This window comes from Penicillium hispanicum, assembly GCF_028827665.1.
Source record: "Penicillium hispanicum strain IBT 35686 chromosome Unknown utg000001l_segment0_segment0, whole genome shotgun sequence".
Lineage (NCBI taxonomy): Eukaryota > Fungi > Ascomycota > Eurotiomycetes > Eurotiales > Aspergillaceae > Penicillium > Penicillium hispanicum.
The window spans coordinates 4,749,871-4,767,917 of NW_026623193.1; the positions used below are offsets into that span (position 1 = coordinate 4,749,871).

General features: G+C 55.8%; 7 protein-coding genes across 7 annotated transcripts; 4 read left to right on the forward strand and 3 right to left on the reverse strand.

The window, feature by feature from the left end:
* Positions 1 to 433: 433 nt before the first annotated feature.
* On the forward strand, positions 434 to 2,064 carry N7459_001787 (putative aminotransferase; the record flags this gene model as incomplete). Its single annotated transcript, XM_056940972.1, has 7 exons — positions 434 to 515; positions 595 to 628; positions 683 to 812; positions 873 to 1,193; positions 1,256 to 1,333; positions 1,396 to 1,903; positions 2,009 to 2,064. 7 exons carry the CDS (start codon positions 434 to 436, stop codon positions 2,062 to 2,064), a joined length of 1,209 nt encoding a protein of 402 aa, XP_056805252.1.
* Positions 2,065 to 3,888: 1,824 nt separating this feature from the next.
* Positions 3,889 to 5,985, forward strand: N7459_001788 (putative G1/S-specific cyclin Pcl5; the record flags this gene model as incomplete). Its single annotated transcript, XM_056940973.1, has 2 exons — positions 3,889 to 4,324; positions 4,391 to 5,985. 2 exons carry the CDS (start codon positions 3,889 to 3,891, stop codon positions 5,983 to 5,985), a joined length of 2,031 nt encoding a protein of 676 aa, XP_056805253.1.
* Positions 5,986 to 6,867: 882 nt separating this feature from the next.
* N7459_001789 (uncharacterized protein) lies at positions 6,868 to 7,713 on the forward strand (the record flags this gene model as incomplete). Its single annotated transcript, XM_056940974.1, has 1 exon — positions 6,868 to 7,713. One exon carries the CDS (start codon positions 6,868 to 6,870, stop codon positions 7,711 to 7,713), a length of 846 nt encoding a protein of 281 aa, XP_056805254.1.
* Positions 7,714 to 8,094: 381 nt separating this feature from the next.
* N7459_001790 (nucleobase cation symporter-1 family protein) lies at positions 8,095 to 9,894 on the forward strand (the record flags this gene model as incomplete). The annotated part of the gene is made up of 3 exons (XM_056940975.1): positions 8,095 to 8,230; positions 8,286 to 8,926; positions 8,989 to 9,894. The coding sequence occupies 3 exons, from the start codon at positions 8,095 to 8,097 to the stop codon at positions 9,892 to 9,894; spliced, it is 1,683 nt and encodes a 560-aa protein (XP_056805255.1).
* Positions 9,895 to 10,523: 629 nt separating this feature from the next.
* On the reverse strand, positions 10,524 to 11,669 carry N7459_001791 (IPI1/TEX10 family protein; the record flags this gene model as incomplete). The annotated part of the gene is made up of 3 exons (XM_056940976.1): positions 10,524 to 11,434; positions 11,497 to 11,569; positions 11,622 to 11,669. The coding sequence occupies 3 exons, from the start codon at positions 11,667 to 11,669 to the stop codon at positions 10,524 to 10,526; spliced, it is 1,032 nt and encodes a 343-aa protein (XP_056805256.1).
* A 1,969-nt stretch (positions 11,670 to 13,638) lies between these two features.
* N7459_001792 (uncharacterized protein) lies at positions 13,639 to 14,299 on the reverse strand (the record flags this gene model as incomplete). Its single annotated transcript, XM_056940977.1, has 5 exons — positions 13,639 to 13,649; positions 13,716 to 13,985; positions 14,030 to 14,140; positions 14,200 to 14,221; positions 14,285 to 14,299. 5 exons carry the CDS (start codon positions 14,297 to 14,299, stop codon positions 13,639 to 13,641), a joined length of 429 nt encoding a protein of 142 aa, XP_056805257.1.
* A 727-nt stretch (positions 14,300 to 15,026) lies between these two features.
* Positions 15,027 to 17,728, reverse strand: N7459_001793 (Nitrogen regulatory protein nrfA; the record flags this gene model as incomplete). The annotated part of the gene is made up of 2 exons (XM_056940978.1): positions 15,027 to 17,259; positions 17,358 to 17,728. The coding sequence occupies 2 exons, from the start codon at positions 17,726 to 17,728 to the stop codon at positions 15,027 to 15,029; spliced, it is 2,604 nt and encodes an 867-aa protein (XP_056805258.1).
* Positions 17,729 to 18,047: the final 319 nt, after the last annotated feature.

Here is an 18,047-nt window from a genome sequence, read left to right on the forward strand (position 1 = left end):
ATATGGCATATACCCGATCGATGCATGATTTTATTCGCTTTCATGGTGTTGGTGTTACTCGGGGTGTTTGTAGTATATGTAAATTTGTTCAGTTTTCAAGAACAGATTGCTCTATAAGTGACATGGCTGAGTTGCAGGCCATGATCTGCCATGGTTGGATCAGGTGGGACTTATTGTATGGCGCGGTGACGCATCTGGGGGGCTTAAGGGAGCAAAGGAGCAACACAACGAGTTTGCCTGTCGGGTCATTCGACGCGGGTTGTGCTTTTCGATCTGAAAACACGAGAACGACCCGATGGGTAGGCGAGTTGCTCGGAGCAGATCCACCAGTCCACCACTGCTACCCCTCTCTCCCGAAACTTCGTGTCCTCGAGTCTCACCTCTTTTCATCTTTGCAGTTACAAAGTGGTTACTGTGTTCCATTTGACTCGTCATGGCTTCCACTTTTGATGTCAACGCGGCCCGCGCCCATTTCCCGGCCTTGCAGCAGGAGCAGGTTTATATGGACAATGCTGGTGAGCGGCGACTGTTGTCATGGACGACAGATCATTTCTCGCCGAGGATGGAGTAGAGCCCATCACTGACGCTGTACAGGAGGCAGTCAAGTCCTTGCTTCCGTGGCGGACTCGTTAGCCCATCTGACTGGTCGATACCGTATCACTTTCGACTAATCGCTTTGTAGGATCCGCACATACTTGTTGAATACCAATGTCCAGCTCGGGGCCACATATAAAGTCTCGAAAGAGTCCACTGCTGGGTATACGAATGCATACAAATCTGCTGCGAGCTTTATCAATGCGCAGCCAGAAGAGGTAACATCACCACGAACCCTTGCGTGAGTGGAGTGCATACTCATAATTGCCCTCTTCCAGATCAGTATCGGTGTCTCGACGACTCAGCTCTTGCACAACCTCTCAACAGCTCTTAAATTCCAGGCTGGCGATGAGTTGATTCTGTCCAAGCTCAACCATGAGGCCAACACTGCCCCGTGGGTACGAATTGCGGAGCGTCTGGGTTTAACCGTGAAGTGGTGGGCTTCCTCTGACCCCAAAAACCCAACGTGCGACGTGAAGGAGTTGAAGCCTCTACTGTCCGGGAAGACGAGACTGGTGACCTGCCCTCACGCATCCAACATCACTGGAACCATCAGTCCCGTCCGGGAAATCGCAGATGCGGTCCACGCCCATCCCCGAGTCAGTACTTCTTTTGAATCGAAACGTGTTTATGAGCAAGTGTACTGATAACTACTGCATAGGCGCTTCTATGTGTAGATGGAGTGGCTCTTGCACCACATCGGCAGGTGGACGTTCAAGCTCTTGGAGTCGACTTCTATGTCAGTACCACGCCTTGCCTACCTTTAATATGTGATTGCCTCGCTCACAACTCGCTCGCCAGGCTTTCTCTTGGTACAAAGTATACGGGCCACATCTGGCGCAGCTGTACGCCGCCTCGCGCATTCATGAGCAGATCCAGTCACTCGGCCACTTCTTCAAACCAACCGACACGCTGGACCTAAAGCTCAACCTCGCCTCTGTCAACTACGAGCTTTCGCAGAGTATCCCGCAGGTCGTGGAGTACTTTGGGACCGACCCCCGCGCAACCTGGGTCGACATGGCAGCGCACGAGGAACGGCTGCAGCAGATCCTCCTGCATTTCCTGGCCGCGGACGAGCGGATCACCATCATCGGGGAGCCCTCCGCATCCCGAGAGCTTCGCGTGCCGGTGATTAGCTTTGTCGTGCGTGGGATCGGTAGCCAACAGCTAGTCGAGGCGGTCGAGTCCCGGTCTGCCTTCGGGTTCCGTAGTGGCCACATGTACAGCCACCGGTTGCTAAAAGATGTCTGTGGCCTGACGGATGTGGAGGATGGGGTGGTGCGGGTAAGCCTGCTACACTATAACACGGGTAAGTGCGGTTGCTCTGGCGCGTTTGAAACTTGACTCATCTGCTACGATGCCTTGGCCGCGTAGTATGGGTGTGGATGGGAGCCTCGAGCTGACCAGGCAACAGAAGCGGAAGTGCAAGGACTGCTGACGGTGCTCGGCGAGGTGTTGGCCTCGCTGTAGACCGGGACCTTGTCTGTGTCAAATGGATACCTACTATCGACGCGATGGGGCAGGCCTTGCGGGAGTCGGAGTCTAGCGCTTCTCTATCTCCCTCGACGCATATCTTGAAGGTATCTATGGAGTGTAGTTGCTCGGTTCTTATCGTGGGATCAGGTAGAAATATATATTCTTCCCGATCGACTATCGCCGACGTTCCCCACTTCTTTGGGGACGATCAAAGCCGCCCGATAGATCGGAAGATGAGAGGTATTACGACCGAAAGGGACCGAGGCGAGAAGTGCGATCTAAAAGTCATAAACTGTGTCGAACGATCGATGGTACTCGGCAGTGGACCACCTGGATACACCGGTAACCAGGCGGGTCTCCGGCTCTTCCACGAGTACTAATAATAACTGTCACTAATACACCGTCAATTAGGTACATTTTATATATTTATATACGATTATCAAACGTGTGAATGTCCCGACCATGCAGTCAAGTGGAATCATCCATAACCGTCATGTAGTAATCCTCCACGCCCCAGAATCACCCCCCGACGAGGCTACTGCATCCAATATAGCCATCGACACCCAAAGGAATGGGAATCTATACAGGAAAGGCTCGTTGCCCGACTTGGACGTTGCCCAGTCCAGCACCGCTTGGGTACCCGATAGATCTCTCCGGAGACGCAGGCAACTCCAAGCAGCAATGCCGATCCGAGGTGGCGCCAATCATCGCATGGATAATGATGGATAATCATGGCCGGCAGTGGAGATGTAGGCAGTTGAAGCGCCCGGATTGGTCGACGGGCGAGAACAGCGTGGCAAACGACTTGCGATGACTCAAGGGGGAAGGCCGAATACCGGTAGCCTAAAAGTGTCGAAGTGGAGAGTTGTCGGGAGTCGTACATAGGGGAGTTAGTTACATAGTATGACTCCAACGTTGGACGACACCGCCGTGTGTGATCGTTGTATAACCTCCATAGCGATGCCCGGCGACGAAGAGAATCATGGAGTCGTTGTTAGGATAGGTATTAGAATCGTCGATGCTACGCGGCTGCATCCGGGACTTTCCCCTACGGAAAAAATCTCATCGTTCTCTCCTGCGCCTCCCTGATATCCCGCCACCCTCGCCACACTCTTACTCACCTCTTCTCCTCCTCCTCTTCTACTCTTAGTCACACCTTCAAGAGTCATCCTCCGAACCGCCGCTGAGAGCCTAAAACCCTCTTCCTCTCCCGTCCCTTTTCCAACTCCCCCCCCCCCACCTCTTCCCTCCTTCCCTGCCTAGCATCCTACGACTGCCTTGACATCCTCTGACTCCGTGGATCTGTCCGTGGTTCGTTGGGTGCCTTTCTCTCCCCTCCCCGACTCCCCCGAATCCAAAATGTATACTGCGTCCCCTGATCCGATCGCCCGTGTTGCCGCTATCCTCCGCATCGTCTCTGCTGGCTCCGTCTAAGACTCATCCTTCCCCTCCAGCCTTGCCACGTTCGGACTATCAGCCTCAACATCGGTGTGATCGGTCCTTGCTGCCTTTGCCTTTTTGACCCTTGTGCTTCTCCGCTCCTACTCGTGCGACACCCGGCCTTGACTCTTCTCTGCCGCCAACTCACCTGCCCGCGTCTCCGTTGATCTCCGTGTCAACCTGGCGCTTCTGAACTACTAAAAGGGCTTTGCCGTCGCCTCCCGCAAAGACGGCTTCTGTCTCCTCGGCCTTCGTTCCCGGTTCCCTGTTAAACGGTATCTTGACAAACTCCCCCAACGAAATCGGATCATCCTCTTCCTCCGGTCGCGTCTCAGTTCTGAAACTCCGGGCTGTGTGTTTCCCACCGCGCAGTCCTTCATGAATCCCTCCGCGCCTCCGGATATGTCGGGGATGGACGTCTTGGGTTTGCACATCTCAAACCCAGGCCAATCAAAAACGTCCTACGCTCACCCTTATGCCTCGTCGATCTCCTCCTCCGCCTCCTCGTCGTCCTCCTCGGTCTTCTCGCTCGACTGCGTCTCGCAGGGCTCGATCTCGTCCACCGCCACAAACCCGGTCGATGTGATTTGGGAGAATGACGGGGATAGTCAGTTGGCGAGGATCCCCAGCGCGGCGTGCCCTCGTGCCTTTGCCAAGGGAGTTGCTCCCAAGGCGGATGCCGCGGTGCCACCCGAGCTGCGGACGCATCCTCGACGCACCAACAGCGTTGCAACCGCCGGTCTCGGCGCGCGGCCTCCCCCGTGTCTGCTCCGCCAGTCCGAGCGGAAAGTGAACTTTGTCGATAACCTCGTCGGTAAGTCGTGCCGGATTCTCGCACCCGTTCGTCCCCCCCCGGCTAAACCCTTCCCCGTTACCAAAGACACGGCGTCGCAGATCGTTGAAAACATCTGGCCGCTGTCGGCCGCGGCGTCCCGCTGCGATGCTGCGACCGGGTCGAAAGGAGTTCTCCCCCTCCGCACGTTTATCCAAGAAACACTCCGTCGCTCGCGCACTAGCTATAGCACCTTGCAGGTGGCTTTGTACTACTTGATCAAGATCAAGCCGCACGTTCCCGCACACGACTTCACCAAGGAGCAACCGCGGGATCAGTCCCTGCGCGCCATGCAATGTGGCCGTCGCATGTTCCTGGCGGCTCTGATCTTGGCGTCCAAGTATCTGCAAGACCGCAACTACTCTGCACGGGCCTGGAGTAAGATCTCGGGGTTGAACACGGTCGAGATCAACCAGAATGAGTTGATGTTTCTCCAGGCGGTCGGCTGGCGCCTTCACATCTCGGAGACGACCTTCCAACGGTGGACCGACCTGGTCCTCAAGCTGACCCCCGGCGCTGGAGGACCTCCGGCTAGCGAGGGCCAGTGCTGGCGCACCGTCCTACCTCGCCTGACTCCGGAGCTGGATTGCGTTGACCCGGAGCCCATGTCCCCGGTCTCGGCCGCGGGCGGAATGGACCTGCGTCTGGCCGAGTCGCCGTCCCCGCGTAGTGTCCTGAGTTGCGGGTCGATTCGTTCGACCTCGCGTGAACGGACCTCGACTTGCCCGCGCAATCTCCCCCGGACTCTAGAGCCGCGCGTGGAGTACGCGAACCTGCCGATGCCGGCCATCCCGCGTCCTCCGATGCTTCCCACGCCCCAGATGACCCCTCAGTCGCATGTTGCTTCCACTCCTGCTGCGAGTATGGCTGCATGCGGCGTCCGCCGCCCGTCTATCGGTACGGCCATGTCCCAAGCACAGAACTTGGGCCTGGCGCGCTCGACTCTTGATCAGCGCCCGCCTCTCACGTTCTATCCTCGGGTTCACTCGTACGATAACTATCCGGCTGCGGTGCGTCGATCGTCGTTGGCTCGCTCTAGCTCGTCGGCTTCGTCTCCCGACTCGATGGTCTCGGATGTGTCGACGTTGTCGTCTCGCTCCTCGCGTTCGTCGTCGGTCTCGTCCAACGCTTCGGGTGCAGGCGCTCCCGCTCCCTCGCGACTGGCCGTGAAGGCGACGCTGCGCTGCACCAACAACTCCTTCAGGGAGGGACGCAAGACCTTGGCGATTGCCTCGCCGATCGACGAGAGCGCTTTGGTAGATCTCTACAGCTCTCCGGATGCTTATCCGAGTGCGATGGGGTCAGCACCGGACCTGTCCACCTTCTCCCTGGATTCCAGTCTGAGTGAAGCTGCCCAGGGCTTGTGTAAGCTCTCTGGCGCCACTCCCGAACGGCGCCAGTGCCGCAAACGCGGGCGTACCGGGTCGGATGACTTGCTCCTCCAGAATCACGTTCGCCATTTGATCGACGGGGGCGACTCGGCTGACTCTTCCGTGCTGCCCGACGGACACTTGGCTAACTCTTTTCTGGTGCGCGATGGCTCATTGCTCTCCGGACCGGCTGGGATGAAGCGGGCTTGCTGCGGCAGTCAAGCGCGGAAGGTCACCTTGAATCCGGGCATACGTGCGGACTTGCTGAACTGACTGGCGCTTACGGATTTTCCTTTGTTGTGAGGTCTAAAAAAAGCCCTGTCTTTTTGTCCGAATTATTGATTCCCCCTATATCTTCTGACGACCGAACCCGGGCTGTTCTTCCTCTTGTACATACCCCTTCCCGTCCCGGGCTCTCGGTTTGTCCTTCGCGAGTCAAAATGTATTGAATTCGCCAATGTGTACGATGTACGTGGTTTCCTACCCCTCGTCATCTCTTATTTCCTCTGCGCTCTTTCGATCTTTTCTTTTTTTTTTTTTTTTTTTCTTCTCTCATTTACGTTGCGCACGGAGTGTGGTGGGCATGGGACGGTCTATTTATTTTTTCTCTCCTTTTTACTACGTGGGAGTGGAACACCGGTCACAGTGAACTGGACTGTGGGTCCATTTCCTGGCGCTGTGACGGGCGCCGAGGGCATTGGGGGATTTGCGGCGTCCGGACTCTAGTGAACGGATCGCATCATAGGCCCAATCGTATAGTTTTGGATCTGATGATGGTGATTCCTTATTCTCTATTTCCGTAGTACTGACTTCTCTGGCTGCCTGGTGCCCGGTGAGGCAATCCGTAGTGACCTGTAATGACTCACTCCAGCGTCGGAGGCGTTGTGCGACTGGGGCCTAGGATCACTATTCTTGTGACGCAGTCTGCCTAGCTTAAGGTGTATGTTGCAATGTTGCAATGTACCTACCGAAGCACAGTAGTCAGGCGTGGTGCCATCAGATAAGATCGGGTGACGCAGCGCGCCGCTCCGGCTTCTCCGCCTCTCACTTTCTCCTCCCCGACTAGGCCGCTTGTCTCCTTCACCCAACTTGATGCGGCAGGGTCCCTGAATCCTGCTCTTTTTCCTTTTTGATTCTCGACCTCAGCTTCTTAGCATGATCTCTGGACCGCTCTTCGCTGGGCTTGTCGCCCTGTGCTCTGCCCTTCCCCTCACACATGCCTCGGTCATCCCAGTCGATGGCTCGCAAGCCATACTCGGGCATGACGAGCTAGACCCTTCGCACTCTCCAGAGTCAATACCTCTAAATGAGGCAGCTCTATTTTCTCGCCCGTCGTGGTATACCTCGGCCCTCATGGCCCGCCGCCTGCTGGCTCTTGTTCCATCCGGTGTCATCTCGACCGTTTTCCCGGATCCTATCCCACCCTCTGCTCATGCACCGGCCTCGGTCGCTGGGATCCCCATCGGACTGCGTGAATACATCTCCGACTGCGACGGTGATTTGCCGAGGGACCTGTCTCACGGCGACAACGGTGACCCCACCATTCTTGCACTGCGCGTCGCAACCACCTTCAAGAACATTGGCGCAGGGTCCAACCTTAGCCTCGAGCTCGACTGGTGGGATCACCTCACCGACGCGGGCCCTGTCTACCCTGGTCTGCCTCTCAGTGCGGCCGCGCTTCCCCGAGTCACTCTGTTCGGGTACCTCGAGACTCTCCCCGAACTCTCCGATCGCGCCCTCGCGAGCTTGGAAACATGCTTCCTCCAGTCTCACCCGGACGCGAAGGTTTGGCTGCCTGGTGCCCGAGGATCCCCGCATGCGAGCTTCTGGGCCCGGCTAGTCGTTACACATGCATACTGGATCGGTGGATTTGGCGACGTGCAACAGATCGGCTGGATGAATATGACGGAGTGGAAGGGCATCCGGCGGCATGGAAGCGTGGCGGGAGTCGGCGATGGGCGGGGATGGGAGGATGTGCGACTGCCGGGAGAGAAATCGTGAGCGTCGAATCGTTGGGAGTGGCTTTTGCGCCTTTTGGGGTCTGATCCCGCCGACTATCAGGACCTGCCAGTCTAGATCCATAGCAACGTTCATGCAGCCTGCAATGCGAGAGTCTCATTCGCCCGTTGCTTATCAGCGCCGCCGCGGCACACGGATGGTTATCACCTTATCGGGGCGCCATCGAGATTGTTGTATGTACTTTGGTCCTTGCGATGCCCCCCGATTTCTTATTCCCTGCGCCTGCATGCTCCCGCGGGGAAATTGTTGTTTTGCATTGTTTCTGGTCTCTAGTACCGTGCGTGGATGTTGCACTTCCTTCTGGTGCTCCTCTTCTACCGTCTATATACTCTTTGAATCGCGTCCATCGCTTCCGGAGCAGCTATGCGCCTCTCCCGGCCTCGTCTGCGGGTCTCGCAGGCCCAGTCAGCATTCGCAGAGGGCAATGCGCGATGGACGAATCGCGATCTCGATCCAATCCCTGCCTTTGCGCGAAAATGGGGAGTCGCTAGTTTGATAGGTATGGAGGTGTCCGGATCGGATGGAAATACATCGTTCTCTAACATCATCCCTAGCATACTGGATCTCGGACGCCTTCAATGCAGCGACATGGGAATTCGCCAGCAGTATCCTCGCCGTCGGACTCACCTACCGTGAGGCACTCGCCATCGTGGCCATCTCCTTCTTGATCATGTCGTTTGTCATTTCTGGCAATGGTGCCGTGGGCGCCATCTATCATATTCCGTTTCCTGTGATCGCTCGCGCCAGCTGGGGCTTCTGGGGCTCGTATGTCGCCATCATCTCGCGTGTGATCCTAGCTGTCTTTTGGTTTGCCATACAAAACGTCAATGGCGGAAATGCCGTCCGCGTCATGATCGGTGCTATCTGGCCCAGCTACCTGACTCTCCCGAACCGCATCCCGGAGTCGCAAGGTATCACGACCAATGGCATGGTCGCATTTTTTATATTCTGGCTTGTGCAGCTGCCCTTCCTCTACATGCACCCGAATCGGCTACGTTGGCTGTTCATGGCAAAGTCCGTGCTCGTGCCTATCGCTTGGATCGCGATCCTGATCTGGGCGTTCGTCGCCGAGAAAGGCGGCGGTGCTGTATTCGCCCAGCAGAAAGCTACGGTCTCTGGGTCCAAGTATAGCTGGCTATTTCTGGCCAATATGACTTCGGTTCTGGGCAACTATGCCACGCTCAGTGTGAACCAGGTAGGCGGCTGATCATGAAACGGGGACTCTCTCTCTGCAGTGCTAAGATCTGGATCATTTAGTCTGATTTCTCACGCTACTCGCGAATCAACCCCCGCTGGCAGTTCCTGTATATTCCCATGCTGCCCATTATATTCACCTTCATTGCCTTCGTCGGTATCGCTGCCTCGTCGGCTGGCCAGGCCCATTACCACCTCGCCTCTATCCCGTGGGACCCAACGGTGCTCATTAGCCTCTGGCCCAATCGCGCCTGTCGTTTCTTCGCCGCATTCTCTTTTGCTTTGGCATCCCTGGGTGTCAACATCTCGGCCAACTCACTCTCCGCGGCAAATGACTTCACGGCGCTGGCCCCGCGATACCTTAATATTCGCCGTGGCCAGATGCTATGCGCATTCCTGTCCTGGTGTCTCGTTCCCTGGAAGATCCTCGCTTCCGCGGACAACTTCTTGAATTTCATGTCCGCCTACGCCATCTTCCTTGGACCCATCGCCGCGATCATGCTGTTCGATTTCTGGATCGTGAATAAACGCCGCTATGACACCCTTGCACTGTACCAGCCATGGAAATCGACTTATCGCTACACTTTCAAGATCCCCGGCATTTCGAAATCCATTTCGGGATTTAACTGGCGCGCAATCGTGGCTTTTCTGGTCGGCGTCGCGCCGAATCTTCCGGGTCTGATCAACGCGGTCAATACGAACATCGATGTTGGGACCGGTGCTCACCCATACCAGTTTGGATGGCTGCTGGGCTTCTTTGCTACCGCGGGTGTGTATTTAGGCCTGTCTCTTGGATTTCCGGAGCAGGAAACACAGCTAGAGCACGCTGTCTACGCCGATGAGATCTATGAGCACAGGGGTGTTATCGTCGAGGGTTTGGAGACGGATAGTTCGGAGAGAATGCAGACGGCCGTGCGAAGTGATGAGAAATCGCCGGGGGAGTTTGGTGCATCGGAGAAGACCGTCTAGTATGATAACATGATTGATTAGATGACTTGTATTTGTTTGATCCTGGTGGGCTACGTCGAAATCAGCCACGGAAGGGCGAAGGTGCGAGAATAAACAGCCTCTAAGAACGTCTTTCGTCGTAGAAAATTCCACACGCTGAGATGCAACGTTCTGTCAATCTAAAGGGGTAAAAAGGCCCAATAGCCAATAGATGATTGTAGCTCACCAAATTGCATGGGTGTCTGAAATTGCAGATATGAGTTAGCAGTTCCAATATATATACACATTCGAGCTGAGAATAGACCGGCGTGAGCCTGGCAGAATTCGTCATGGAACTCGGAAACATGCACTCGAGCTTCAGACCTTGAAGCCCGAATTTGTGCGTTAAGAATCTTGGACTCGATGAATGGTGTCCACAGGGTTGTTAGGGCAAGGATTCGTGTTTTCCTAATAATTTGCCCTGGCGTAAATTGCACCTCTCGTGGTTGAGATACCTAGTTCCGTCATAACATGTTATGAGAAACTGGCTTGCGTGGTGCCGGCTAGAGTAAATCCGTGAAGTTCTCATGTGCAGTATTTTGCAAAAGCTCTCCACTCCAATAGTGGCAGTGCACCTTGGGTGTGATTGTGTCATTTATGATGATGGACTCTCAGGGCCCGGGTCCATATGACAGAGCCTCTTTCAGGACCTTGCTGACGCCAGACGATGCACGGCCTAGCTCACCACCCTCTTCTCTCGCACTCTTGATTCCTCGCTCAATTGCCGGCAAGAAGCGTGCTGAGAAAACCCGATACCGATCTTCGCGAGTTTCGTACATCTCTCCTTCCTCGTCGCGCGGCTGTCCAAACAAGTTCAAGTACGCATACGGCGCTGAGGAATCGGAGATCATATGTTGAGATGTGGCACAGAGAGGAAAAGGCCGGATGGAAGCCACATCATCGGGCTCGGGCAGATGATCCCTAGAAGCACCCGGTTCTCCAATCCCGACCTCCAGGAACTCCGCTAGCGCGCCGAGCACTTTGACCATCGGCCGACCCTTGCTTCCCGACTTCCCAAATGAAGCCCGATTGGACGACCATCGCGCAGACTCCTCTGTATGCCACCCCAACACGGAAAGAAAGCAGTTCAGGGTCTTGATCCACCCGCCTGCACAAGCGACCACGTACTCCCCGGCCGTCTCGACCATCCACGACAAGATCTCGACCGCGGACACGCGGATATCCGCTGCGAGATGCGTCATGCCTGCGCGGACATAGGGAAGGATTTGCACGACATGGTCTTCCACGTCGTTGCGCGGGAGGGTGCGGAGGAGTTTGAGCAGTTGGGTACGCACGTTGTTGCTGGCATCGAGGAGGAGCGGGAGGAGAGATGGGAGTAAGACACTGACTGGTTGTGGGAGAGGCGAGTTCACAGGACGTGAGGCGATGGACGTGGTGAGGTAGGCGAGTGAATCGCGCCGCTGGCTGTCGGATTTGGACGAGAGGAGGGAAAGGTGGTGGGTGAACTGGCTGTTCGAGGACGGGGCGGCGACATGAAGAGATTGTTGATTGAGAACAATCGCTGTCATTTATTAGCGCGGATTTCATCACAACCGGCACGTTGGATGTTGATGTGGAGCATACATTTGGATCGGAAACTGGTGTCCGTGAAGTTCTCCGGTTTGGCTTTGGCTTTGCCGACCTTGAGCTTGGGTTTCTGGGGGAATCAACGACGCTGCTCGTATCGGGCTATGCTCAGTGGCAATTACCTGGAAGTCCTTTTGCTTCTCCTTCTTTCTTTTGGTGCTGGAACCCATGGTTGCGATGTTGATGACCGAAAGCTGCCAGCGGTGCTTTTTTTTTTATCGCGACCTCACGTGATACCGATAGGTCTTTCCGAAAGAGGAAAGGGGATGTATAAGAGCCCCGAAATGGAAGCGATGAAAATGGACAACTCGCTGTAATAGACGCATTCTATACTCGAATGGTATATTTTTCTCACTCCTAGCTCTTTTACTGTAGTAAGGAAAGCCACTCAATTACTCCCTGTGACCGCGCAACTTCCATCCTCCCGGCATGAGATCTGCAAATACGCGGTCGGGATCATACTTGTCAAAAATACTCTTCAGCCGCGCAAAGCTCTCGGGCGGATATATGCTGAATGGATTCTGTGATGGCTTTGCATTATTGAGATGTATTCAGGGATATCCACCCTGTGAGCGAGCAGTTTCTTCCGGATTTCACTGTCGACCTTGGTATAGAACACATCCGCATCATCGTCACTGGCGGTCACCAGCGAGGTGATGCTCTGCCCCACCCAGAGATATAGCGCACAATCCGTATGCATGATCTGTGGGTTGCTTTCCATTGGCTATGGATGCTTTGATATACTGCTCCCCTACCTGGGGGGACGCCAATGCAGCGACTATCACACCGACGGGGAGGTTGTCTTTGCTACAGAGGTGTCGTGCATATTCGCGATGTTTTATTTTGCAATGCATGGATATCGAGAACGCAATGCTTTGCTTCGATCCCTTGAGGAGCTCGAGTGAACCGTCAAGCTCACAGGATCACTGGTACATTGATCGATACTCGAACGTGTTTGTGAGCGGCTCGAGAGTTGGTGATATATCCGCCACCACGAATGGCAAATGGCGTGGTATTGTTCTTTGAGCAGCAGGCCAGCATCTGTCATGTGTTAGCTGTCGACGGACTGGAACACACAAGCAGGGCTGTGTGTGGTCTCTTCAGAACGCCGTGTGTCATGTTTTATATTCCGGAATTGCTCTGCGCAAGAGCGGCGAATTCATATGCCCTTCCACTTGGTGCGAGGACCCGCGGCCAAATTTCAGGAACAAGAACAGCAATGATCTCTCTTGTTCAAGACCCCGGATCCAACAAGCGCTGGCCAGGTCTCCTAAAAGGGCCAATCACCCTGCGGGAGAGAGTCGACCGTAGCTTGTCGCGACTTGGATGCCCGAGCCGGTTGAGCCTGGGAAATAAGTAGATGCCTGTCTGGTCCGCAGTGTATAATGGCCGTTGCTATTGCTATCCAGGAAGGCGATCGCCGAGTCCGCATTTCTCTTTGACCTTAAGTTCTTCCTCCCTTTCACGCTTGCGAGCTGCTCTGATTATTATTATCCCCCCCCCCCCCCCCCCGTGCGTGAACTCACCGTATTCTTATCGTATTTCCATCGTATTTGTTCCCCCGGTGGCCTGCACTCCTCCACCTCGCTATAGACCAGCTTCAGCCCAGGAATGCATTTTCTGTCACACGCCGAAGTGCCGGTCTGGTTTGACCACAACCCGTTCATTCGGTCCGGTTATCGACCGCCGAGTGCCTCGTGGTCGCGCTCGTTTGCGAGCTGGAGCTACTGGCACAATGAGACGGGCAATATATACTCACATCTGTTGCCCGGCGTGATCCTGGCGTATGGGGCAGTGGTGGGTGAGCTCGATCTGCGCAGTTTGGATGGGATTGTGGTAGCGCAACAGCTCGCGACGGCCGTCCTATGCTTGTCCATCTCGACGCTGTATCACCGGGCTCAATCACTCTGCCTCCGTGGCGCATCTCGCTGGTTTGAGGAGCGCGCGGGACTACAACAAGCGACATGCAGCGTGTCGTCAGGATTTGTGAAGAGCTTGTGGAAACAGTGTATTTTTTCCTCCTTGATAGATTGCCAATCATATTATCGACACGCTCGATTCCCGTGTATCTGTGTAAATCCCACGGGACCGAGGCGTCGTTCCGATCCCTCCAGTCCCAGCGGTTCCAGATCAATCGACCTAATCGGCGCCTACCGGTTGGGATCAGTCAGAGAAGCACCCACTGCAGAAAGCAACCGTCAACTCGATTAACTCACCTCGTGAGGCCCCTCCCAACGCCTTAGCCACCGTTTCTTGGGCAGTCTGCAGCATAGAATTGCTCTTCTTCATCGACTCCTCTGCCAAATCCTGCATCGCCGCCTCAAGATCAAATCCATCCGTTTGATCCCGCACACTAGTAGGTGTATCCGACAAACGACGACTGCTAGCTTTGGTTTGGCCTACAGACACACCATCTAGGAGGTTAGTCGCGAGATATTCCCGCCGTGGAAATTGCAGTGCACCGTAGGGAACCGCGTCTGACATGTCTTTCGGTTCACGGTCACAGCGCTATGGCTACTTGAATACCTACCGGGCTCGTGGCGGCTCGCTATTTTCTCTCGGGCTTGACTGGCTGTTTCTCGGGCACGATCAGCGAAGGTATCTGCCCGGCTGATGCTGGTGTCGATGGGCTCAGAGGCCTCTGCGAGTTATGAGTAGGTGCTGCGGAATGGACGCCAGGCAAGCGTAAACGAGACACACCATCTGTGTTGGCAATATCGCCCTATTGACAGCCCGTCAGTACTCTTGGGTGGCATTTCACCCGATTCGGCGAGCAGGAGCATACCCCAGATCCAGACATTGTCAGACGATTTCGGGCTTGAGGACTTGATGCTAGTCTAGAAAGGCCGGGAGTTGTTGTGGGCATGGGTGATAATGGCACGATGCTGCAAGGGTTGGGGAATACCCACGTGTACACGCCATCTCAGCCCTTCGTCGACATGACGTGAGGTCCATTGAGAGGGGCTGGAAATTGTGATGTCACCTGTTCTTGTTCTCACTGTGATGTCAGGAGAGAGTACAGATAAACAGACTTGGGGCTGACGAGAAGGAATCATGCAAATCCAAAGTGTAATAAGGATCATTGTCAAATTGAAATCTAAATAAGGAAGCTGAGACATGACAACCCGTGACATCGGGGTCTGCTCAGCAGTGCAATCAAAAGACGAAGAGAAGAGTAATGATCTCGAAAAAAAGGAACAATCAAAAAAAAAGACATGAGATGCGCACTTCTGCCCGGCCCCGAGCTGCACATATAAGAAAACAGAAACAAAACACAACAGAAAAAACAGCTCGGGGTTCGGACAGACGCGATTGTATCAATCAAATCACACAGATCATCAAGCACACGTAACATAGAGAGAATCAAGAAAAAACAACAGGCATCAAATGAGTATAAGTTCGCAAAAAGCCATGTGGGACCACCAGTGAAGGCATTAGTCGTGTAAGGATGGGGTTAGACGAACGGTGGCCAGCCCCGTCACACCGAGACATCGACAATAAGAACAAGTCGGGTGCTGAAAGACCCGTCACAGACTCATAGTGAGCCATTCCCATTCCTGGCTCGCTCCTTGCCCGCCGGCAATACTGTGGTTGGCCGGATTGGCAGCCGCTGGGGGCATGGCCGGGGCCAGAGGCACCACCTTCGACCGACTAGCGGGTGCACTCGCCTTGGGGCTCTCGTCTGTGTCCAGATCAGATCCGGTCGGTGCCTTCTCGAGACGACGTTGCCGTCTGGGTGCCACCTGTACACCCGCACGAGCCTGAGCAACACCAGCCGGCGGACCTGACTTGGGCGGAGCTGCAGCGATCGGCACCACACCGGGTTTGCCCGGTGCACTGGATCCGGACATTGCGGGTGGGGATTCAGATGCAGTGCGAAGTGTCGGGCGAGAGAGAGACGCACTCGACGGGGCCTGGGCAACCGAGTTCTTGCGAGAAGACTTTTTAGAGGAACGAGACGAGCCGACGGCAAGACTGTTGGCGCTGCTGCGGTTGCGTTTTTTTATGACGTCGGTCTTGAGCGAGAGCGGTCGAACAACGCCGTGAAGCTTCAGAAACAGACCGCAAGCGTTGCATAAGGGCTGGCCTTCGGGGTTGCGGCGCCAGAGGGGAGTCGTCTGAGTAAAACAGTTTGTACAGGTGGTCGGCCCAGCATTGGGGTCTCCATTTTTCGATCCACCCGGACTCGCTGGGCGCGATGGATCGGCGCTGCTCAGACCAGACTCGGGTGGTGTGTTGGGAGAGGGATGGTTCGTTGGCGGACCACTTGCAGTGCCATTCATGCTCTGTCGTAGTAGTTGAGGAGCGTTGGGGGTCGAAGTGGTACGCGCGATCTTTTGGCGCCGGGGATCTTGTTCCCGGTTGCGCACCTCACTAACGGAGGCAGCTGAGCCGTGCGCGCGGCCCAGACCGCTACCACCGTGATGCCAATCAGGGTGGCCCTCCATCATTTCCGTGGAGCCGATCGTGACATGCTTGCGATGCTGCCCACCGAAGCCTGGCAAGGATTGGACGGAGCCTGAAAACCCAGTATCCCACGCCAGACCACCATTCATGTCCCCATTCGCCTCATCCATCGAAAAGGCATTGGGCATCGTGATTCCCCCGCGCTCAACGAACGGAGTAGCTTCATCATCCTCATTATCAGAATCTCCAGCAAATGTGAACATACTGTTGGCGGGCGCTGTGGACGAATACTCCCCGGGACCGAGCACCTGCGATGGATCAACATGCTGAGGCGGCGGGATAGAGAAACTGGACGAGTGGTGCATCGTTGTTGGAGGGCCGGCGACGGCACCCGTTGAATGGTATTCTCCGGTGGTCGTATTGTACATGTGACGCGGCTGGAGCGACGCTGACAGGTTCGACGATCGCTGCTGCAGGTAGGTGGGAATGCGGCGTTGGGCTTGAGATTCTGCCGATGGCGCATCCGAGAAGAACATCGACTGCTCACCTTCATAGATAGGCTGAGGAGTCGAAACGGCGGACTGATAGCCCGACGGAGGCGGTGAGAAAAACTCGGTCGAGTTGAGAGACGAGGCCAGCGGAGTTTGAGCGTATAAGTTGGAGAATGGGTTACTAGCAGTCATCGGGGAGTCGGACGGAGAGAAAGTGAAGTGTTGTTGATAAGGGCCAGCTGAGCTGATCCCACTCTCCTCGCCGCCGCCGACTCCAAAGGTATCCAGACTGAACGGAATACCGGAGGAGGTATGGTGGTGCTGATGGCGACGAGGACCACCCATATTTCCATTGCTAGGAATTGCAAAGCCGGAGGAATGGTGATCCAGAGAGTAATCCGGCAGCCCGGCCGACAGGTCCGAATGCTGCGGCAGCATTGCGTTCGAGACGGGCGGCACCTGAGGCGATGAGTCGGCAGGTCGCTTGCGAGTGGGCACGGCCAGGCCCGCGTGAAACTGGCGCTCATCGACGCTCGTCTTGCGGACTCGACGGGGCACGTAACCGAACTCGCTGTTCTTGCGGTTATCCTGGGGCGGGTGAGGGAACGAGGCGGCCACGGCGGAGTCGGCTACCTGGTGGTTTTTGTTGGCTTTGATCGGGATCGAGGCTGTTGGGGTCGCGGTGAAGTGTCGGTCGGCCGCCGCCGGGTGGGAGGAATAGTCGGCCGGGGAGTCGAGGGGAACTATAAAATCGTCCAAATTCATCGGGTCCGGGGTCGCATCAAGGTTCATGCTGGAGTTCGAGTTCGTTGTCGACGCCGGGTCGGACAGACGCAACTGCGCAATGCCGCTGGGGGCGGGACTAGTGGAATCGAAATGGGGGTGCGAGGCACTGCAGGGTCAAAAAAGTGAGCTATCCGTTTCACCGAGGGAAGACGTATCCGATCGGAGCGGACCTACCGAGCCAACTGCTCCCGTTCTTTGCGTTTCAAACTCATGGCCATCATCCGCCAAGTCAGGTTCTCCATGCGTTCCTGGTTCGGCAACTGGGACTTGGTCCTCGTGTAGAGCCTCCAGATCTGGGCCGCCAAGGGGTCTTTCCGCTGCAGTTCGTCGGGGCTTTCGCCAGCGGGCGGGGCACCGGTCTTCCACTCCGGGAAGATAGGATCCTGGAGCATGCTATCCTGGCCCGTGGAGTTGGTCGGACTAAAGGGCGAGTCGAAAGAGAAGTCGTCGGACATCATGTGCGACTCGAAGTCGATACCGGGGAAGGCCATCGCGGAGTGGTGCGGTTGGGCATCCCCATGGCCTCCATGGTTGATTCCCTCCATGGCCGTTTGGTGTTCTCCAGACAGGGGAGAGCAATGGGGGGAGGAGAGGAAGAATCCAGTCTGGATACAGGATAGGCGGGGGTGGCAGAAAAGGCGGTTTGGATTGGAATTCCCCCGTTACCCGCTGTAAACGAGACCCTGGCCGGGAATGGTGATCGCGTCGCAGCCGGAGCGAGGCGATTGGGCGGCGCAACCAGCGACCGGGGTCAGCACCGACGTCAGTACCGGCGATGCTCTCTCTCTCTCTCTCACACACTCTTTTTTCAGGTGGGTATGACGGTGAGAAGTCACTCACGATGGAGATGGGGGATGTGGTAAT